The sequence below is a fragment of the Gasterosteus aculeatus genome, chromosome 2 (genome assembly GCF_964276395.1).
Source record: "Gasterosteus aculeatus chromosome 2, fGasAcu3.hap1.1, whole genome shotgun sequence".
Classification (NCBI taxonomy): domain Eukaryota; kingdom Metazoa; phylum Chordata; class Actinopteri; order Perciformes; family Gasterosteidae; genus Gasterosteus; species Gasterosteus aculeatus.
Window position 1 is genome coordinate 4641570 of NC_135689.1, and position 7081 is coordinate 4648650.

Below are 7081 nucleotides of genomic sequence, written 5' to 3' on the forward strand. Positions count from 1 at the left end.
TCTGTTGAGTTTGTACTTAGGACTTGTTATTTGAGGAGAATAGGAAATGCAGTTCAAGCACTGATCTTGAGCGGTGGGATCGATGGCCGGGTGCGTGTTCGCCTGGGGGGTTAACTGCAACAGTTTGCATCTTTCATCATCTTGTGCCTGTCAAGCAGCAAAACCAAACCGCCTCGGGGAGCCTGTGTCACTAATTGAGTAATAAATTCCAGAGTAAGAATCCAACCGACTCGAAAGCTTCAGTACGTGTAGGTAGTTTTATCAACTCGCACTTTGGGCAGCAAAAACATCACTTTGACCTTTAACCTTCATCAACTGGAGCTCGAGGCCTGCAGCTTTACCCAGCGGGTCGAGAGGCTGCAGTTCTAAAGGTGATTTGTGAGGGTGGATACAAATATTTCAACCCCTCTGTTTGGCTCAAGCAAACATTTACACACTCGTTTTCCCTTTGGCCCTCGCTCCGTGTACCAGTTATTCCGCTTTTCAATCAGCTGATGGTTTTCAACTTTTGAAAACTACGAGCACTCGACATCTCATGGGCATTGTGGCGTCTGGTCCCCGTGTCTCTTTGCACGGCGGGCCTCTCTGGTTTCACGTGAGCTCAAGCTGAGATCAGGCCGATAAGGACACGCGGCGAGCGTTGGATTCTGTAGAAAGATACGTGTGTCAGGTGATTGACGGGACGGAGCCCCCATGAGCCCCTTGTCTCCCATTCATCTCTATCCCATAGACTGACAAAAAACATATTTTAGATTATTTTAAATTCATTTTCCTCAAGCGAAACAATGTGCTAATCAATTTGGGAGTTTAACACTTTAAGTTTAAATTCCAAATAGAATTATTTCTCACCTCTCACACATAACGGGGAACTTTGAAGCAACTAGTGGAGCAAATGCAAATAAGATGCATGTATCTTCAACACCTTCATTTGGATATTATCTTTTTAATTCAGCCCCCCCCCTCTTTTCATAGCTGGCAGTTAAAAGTCACGATGTTTGTTTATAGAAGGAACTTTCTGGGAACACTGCAATATGGCCCCAAGTCATTGTTGAGTAGGCACTCACAAGAACCTCCCTCATGTCAACACACCTTTTCTTTAGAATTGATACGTCCCAAAGGCACTGTGTCCATAATCAGTCAAACTCACTGCGCGCAGGCGGGACAGACGGGACCCAGCCGTGGTGTGCTGGCTAGGACGAGGGGATCACATGCAGCTCATCTTCACCTGAGGGCAGAAGAGACACATCTAAACCGAGATAGAGAAGCAGAGCAGACGAGAGGCCTCCGCATCGGAAAGCCGGCCGAAACCACACCGACCGGGTAAGACATTCGCCCCACTGGACGTCAAAACGGGAAAGAAGTCCAAACAGATTGGGGCCATTTTTGTACACATTGAGTAGAGAACTACTGAGACATCATTTAGTTTATGTTGTGGTTTTACTTTTTGATATTCAAAATATGTATTTTTTGGGGGCTGGAATGCTTGAGAATTGTTTTTATCTGGATCACTTCCTGCTATTGCGATTACTTGCATGATACAGTCGTAATGTATTTAAATTTATTTGTTCCCACAATCAGCTCTAAATTATAACGACAAAGATGGGTAACTATTTTGCCACCTGTGCTGGTATTATTGCCAATATCTCTATAATCCTACAGTTCACATAATCATTTATGAGTTTGCCCGTTTGTAATTACGTCTTGACCTGAACATGATTTAAGGTGATGAATTTCCACAGTTTCCCCCACAGTTGTTTTCAGACAATGCACTTATTTATAAATGGATAAATTGCAATAATGGGATTTTTGCAATTTATCCAAAGAAAAAGAAATCTTTTTTTTTCTTGGGGTGCTGATATGGTCAATCGACATTTAGCATGAAGTGAGAAGCAAAATTGGGTGTATAAATACAACTGGTGTTGATCTGGCTCACGCTCTTCTTTTAGTTGCACCCTTCAGCCTGTAATGTAACAGACGCACACAGCGACATTCAGACATCACTTCACAGGCTTGTAAAAGCTGAAGGTGTTAAACACCTTTTGTTGTAAGAACAGTGAAATGCAGGCAGTGACTAATGACCATAGCTTTCCATATCAACAAAATGCCTCTGATATCAGCTTGATTGCTATCTGACGAGGTGTAAAACAGCTCCTAATACGACTCTACAAATAAGGGACTTCTCTTCATGATCGCGCTGCTTTCATTTGAACCCCCATTCAACCTGTCACTACTCAGGCACAGTCAATGTTTACAGAAAGAGAGCCTGTGAATTATATTCATGTGCTCAGTGATACTTTTCGCTCACATTTGTTGTGCGTGTTTGATTGCTTTGAAATGTCACATGTATTGTGGCCGAATGTAGGCAAAGATGATGGAAAAAAATAGAAACATATCAACTGAAATGGAAATGTTTTGTATCATTTTGACAAATCAAACACTGGCACGGAGCACCACTCCCAACCAGGTGAACTTACTCACACCACGAAGAATACACACCGGCTACTTATCTTTAAATGCGTCCCACCCTTCGTGCTCTTTTCTAGCAAGCTTCCATTTTAACATTAACTTTCGATCCATTGTGGTGACTCGTGTTTTTTAGGTGTTTCATCGTGATTGTGGCTAAATGTAATCTTGTGCATGTTGGTAATTGCTGTAAAACTGAGAAACATTCATTTCAACTCGGGGTCAGAGTTCAGAACACGGCTTTGATCTTCCTTTCGTTATCCGTATTTAAAGGTGGAGTAGATTGCTTTCTGATAGTGTTGAATGAGGTTGAAAATAATGGAAGGTAAGGCCTAGTTCAACTTGGACATTTCATTAGAGAAGCTGAGATGTATTCATGCATTGCGCCGCTGGATAGACAGATTCCATATTTAAGTAATTTAAGTAAATACCAGGGAGAAAATGTCATGCTTACTTTAGGTTGGCCACTGTTTGGACAGCACCGGTACGCTGTACATCGCTGATGACACGGCTGACATTTTGTGACAATGCTGCTTTCTTCTTACAGTGTTGAACAAACACGAGCATGGGGAGTCCGGGCGGCGCTGCACACTCACCTCGCTACATGAGTCCACCCCACGGGGGAGCCAGGACGGCCTGGCCGGACGGGGCCGAGGACATCAAACTGCCACGCGGCTTGTTGCCGCTGCCCGATCGCAGCTGGACGGGGGTCTACCTCCCCTACTACGACAGATTGGCCGTGGAGGAGAATCCCTGGATAATGAGGATGACAGAGGCCCCGGCTCACGTTCCTCCTCCCTGCAGGGCGCTTGAGCCGAGCCCGGCCAAGCCCGGCCCGCCCCAGGAGCCCCCCGAAGCGACGGGGGGGCAGGTGGAGGAGTGCTGTCTGGAGCAGGTGCAGACCATGGTGGTGGGAGAAGTGCTGAAGGACGTGGACACGGCTTGCAAACTGCTCAACATTGCTCCGGGTGGGACGCAACTCCTTTATGTTGTGTAATTGTTCTTATTATAATATGTTATATACATTTGAATGGACAAACCTGCTGTAGAAAGTGTTGGCAGAAGTTGCAGTCTAAAAAAAATAGGCTCTTCAGACGCCATCATTTGTTTGTTTGCTCTCACATTTGACCTTCGGAGTGTCACAGCTGGTGAGCCTCTGAGATCCGGTCCACCTTGTGCAAACGTTTCTGTTGGCAGACGATCATCTTCGCTTCTAATGAACTTCCCTCCCAACTCTTTGTGCTAAATACGGTTTTAACTCTTGAGACTTCATTTTCCACAGTGCTAACAGCATTTTTTTGAAAATTTTCAATACAGATTTGCAAAATTACGTAACTCAAGTAAAGAAACACATCTTCATTAGATGGCTTGTTTTTGTTCTTGTTGTTCTTAGCCTTATTTTGAGCATTATTTGCACACATTGGTTTCTAAAAATTAACTTTACTTATTGTATGTATATGTAGTACAGACAATAAGTATATTTGTTATACGACTTACGTAGCTGACGTTAGTAAAGAATGGAAATCATGATACCTACCTAGGGCAACGGTGGCGCATGGAGTAAAGAGGGTGCACTGGGATCTGCAAGGTTGGCGGTTCGAGCCCCGGCTGCTCCATGTCCCATGTTGAAGTGTCCCTGAGCAAGACACCTAACCCCTAATTGCTGCCCGGGCAAAAATGTAAAAATACAATGTAAGTCGCTTTGGATAAAAGCGGCAGCTAAATGACCAGTAATGTAATGTACCTGAGATAAGTTAAAGCCCCAGAGGGAGAATCTGACAAACTCTCTGTAAAACAGATTGAAGCCAAACACCCGTGTTTGTTGATCAATTGATGTTTTTCAACCAAATATTTGTTTTTTTCCATGGCGTTTTTGACCTAATATTTTTTGATTTTTTCTTCATCTTATTTAATCGACATGACATATTTTGATTTCCAAACATATTTTGACTTTTTCCAAAACATGTTTCAACCTAATATTATTTCACTTTTTTTCACATGAAATGTCCGACCCACTAATAAAAAACATTTACCAGCCTAAACTTTAAAAAAAAATGTATTTCCAAAACATTATCTGACCTAACATATTTTGACTTTCTTTTGAAAACATTTTCAAAACAAATATCTTTTTTACATTATTTCAACCAATTTTTTTAAAAAACATTTTTCAAGCTAAATTGCTTTTCTACATTTTTTCCAAACATTTATCAATCTGAAAAATGTTTAAACTTTTTTTCCATGACATGTGTAAAAAAACATACCTTAAGTCTGCGTTGTCCTCTTTAGACCCGCAGGACTGGAGCTGTGTGCACGTTCAGAAGTGGCTCCTCTGGACCGAGCACCTGTACAGGCTGCCGCAGGTCAGCGCCATGTTTCAGCAGGTGAGCGGCAGAGATCTGTGCTCCATGTCAGAGTCAGACTTCAGGCAACGCTCCTCGCAGTTTGGAGACATGATGTACGCTCATCTGGACATCTGGAGATCTGGTGAGAACACCTTGAACACAGGGGGAAATCAACCCACACAATCTCTGCTGAAAGGCTGATCGTGAAGCCAATGCAGTGTGACCAAGACCATATTTAGGACTTGGCTCTAAGTATTCTGCCCTTTTGACTGTTCTTTAAGCTGCAGCAATGAAGGAGTGCTGCCCACCACCCGAAGACAGCGGATCCGGTGAGTTTTTGTTTATTACTAAACTTTTCTGAATCAAATATTGATGTTAAACAAGCTGAAGTAACATCTGCTTTCTGAAAATCCCCTTTATGTCAGCCGCTGAGGATTTGTGGTCAGATGTGATACGTAACTACCCCAACCAGCCCATCCACCTGTGGCAGTTCCTCCGAGAGCTGCTCCTCAAGCCTCACAACTACAGCCGCTGCATCCGCTGGCTTAACAAAGAGAAAGGTAAACTGCATTAAATACCGCTGAAAGCCACTTATTTAATGTTCATGTATGATGATTGTAAATGCTAAATAGATGGCCTCAAAGTGCTATTACTAGAATAATAGCACAACATTTAGGGTAATGTCTCTTTTTTCCAAGAGAAGTTTAATTAAGGTTTCTCGTGCCTGTATGCTTCATATGAAGGGTTAGTTTTAGCTTAGCATGAAGAAAACAGCTATTCTAGCTCTATCTAAATGTAGTTTTTTTTTAAATAATTATAAATAGATAAAAATCACTTTTTTCACCAGGCTGTGAACATGTTTTTCTGCTTTAATCTTCAATGGGGATTGACTCGCATTTGAAACCAGCCTCGAGTGGCCATTTAAGGAACTGCAGTTTTTGGCACAGAACCTTTCCTAACTTTCAGTTTTAATAGTATGTTCTTATAAGGAGCTTAAGAGCTGCTGGTAAGCAGATCTTCCTTTGGAAAGAGCCTGTTTGCTGTGTGCACTGTGCTTCCATTTCCTTATGCTAAGCTAAGCTAACACTCTCCTGTTTGTAGCCTCATATGCAGCATACAGACACGAGCGTGGTGACTCATCTAAATCTAAGTCTTAGTAAGCAAATACTTTGGCTTAGTCCCCCCCAAACAAACAACTAAGCACGTGTTGTTTCATCCGTTCAAAGGGATTTTCAAAATAGAAGACTCGGCTCTCGTAGCCAGGCTATGGGGCATCCGGAAGAACCGCCCAGCTATGAACTATGACAAGCTGAGCCGCTCAATACGCCAGTACTACAAGAAAGGCATCATCCGGAAGCCCGACGTATCACGCAGACTGGTCTATCAGTTCGTCAACCCGGTATGATGAAGAGGGTTTGCTGATCCAAAGACGACGAGCTGAAGAGGAAGATATGCTGGCCATACAGTCAGGAGTGGCATAAACTCTGAAGTTCTGCTTGTTCATTATACTAAATGTTTAATTTCGATTGTAAAGACTGCCTACTGAACCAAGCACTCCTGCCTATCATCACTCTACTTTGTTGTTAATAATGATTTTATTTTATTTGTCTTTTTCACTTTTTTAAGATATATTTTTGGAGTGTGATATATGAAAACATTTGAAAGAATTAATGCATAGTTACTTTCTTTTGGGGACCTGCGTGAGGGGCTTGATATCGCTCACAAGTATAATTATTCAGCAGCAAGCAGCTGGCTTGCGTAGCTCGACACTAAGATTGGGAACAGCAGGCCCCACTTTGTCCAAAGGTTTACAAATAATAACTAGATATGTTCCAACGAAGCCTCGTTAAAGAGTTTTAGAGTGCTGATGTATTTTTGATATATTGGGACAGAGTAAGGCCAGCTGTGTCCCCTGTTTCCGTCTTTGTGCTAAGCTAATCTCAGCTAGCTCCAGCTACATATCCAACATTGAGGAGTAGCAATCCTCTCATATAACTCAAGAAACGCAAGTAAGCAAACTGTCCTAACTTCACACTTCCTTTAAATGCTATTTCTCATCAGTGACACTCGTTGATGTTCACTTTAAAGTTTCAGAGCTCCACAGCTGTAAGTGGATATCCTATCAAATCAGCCTTTTTACATTTATATCTTATGGCATTATGTTCAGAATCCAGAATAAATCAATATATATAACCACATGTCTTTTTTTCTAAGTAGAAAACGTAAAAAGTGTAAATCACATGACAAGTCCAAAAAAGAAACACACAGACACTAAC

At 42.2% G+C, this 7081-nt stretch overlaps 1 protein-coding gene across 1 annotated transcript; it reads left to right on the forward strand.

The window, feature by feature from the left end:
* Positions 1-1125: 1125 nt before the first annotated feature.
* Positions 1126-7001, forward strand: LOC120828713 (SAM pointed domain-containing Ets transcription factor). The gene is made up of 6 exons (XM_040192231.2): positions 1126-1320; positions 3011-3431; positions 4750-4947; positions 5087-5134; positions 5231-5365; positions 6032-7001. Exons 2-6 carry the CDS (start codon positions 3029-3031, stop codon positions 6208-6210), a joined length of 963 nt encoding a protein of 320 aa, XP_040048165.1. The 5' UTR covers positions 1126-1320; positions 3011-3028; the 3' UTR covers positions 6211-7001.
* The last annotated feature ends 80 nt before the right edge of the window (positions 7002-7081 follow it).

What these genes read in the sequence shown, in the direction of transcription:
- LOC120828713 (XM_040192231.2), top strand. Translation starts at nt 3,029, where the DNA reads ATGGGGAGTCCGGGCGGCGCTGCACACTCACCTCGCTACATGAGTCCA. An exon ending in ACCCGAAGACAGCGGATCCG is followed by an intron (nt 5,135 to 5,230) that starts GTGAGTTTTTGT and finishes CCTTTATGTCAG; the next exon opens with CCGCTGAGGATTTGTGGTCA. An exon ending in CTGGCTTAACAAAGAGAAAG is followed by an intron (nt 5,366 to 6,031) that starts GTAAACTGCATT and finishes ATCCGTTCAAAG; the next exon opens with GGATTTTCAAAATAGAAGAC.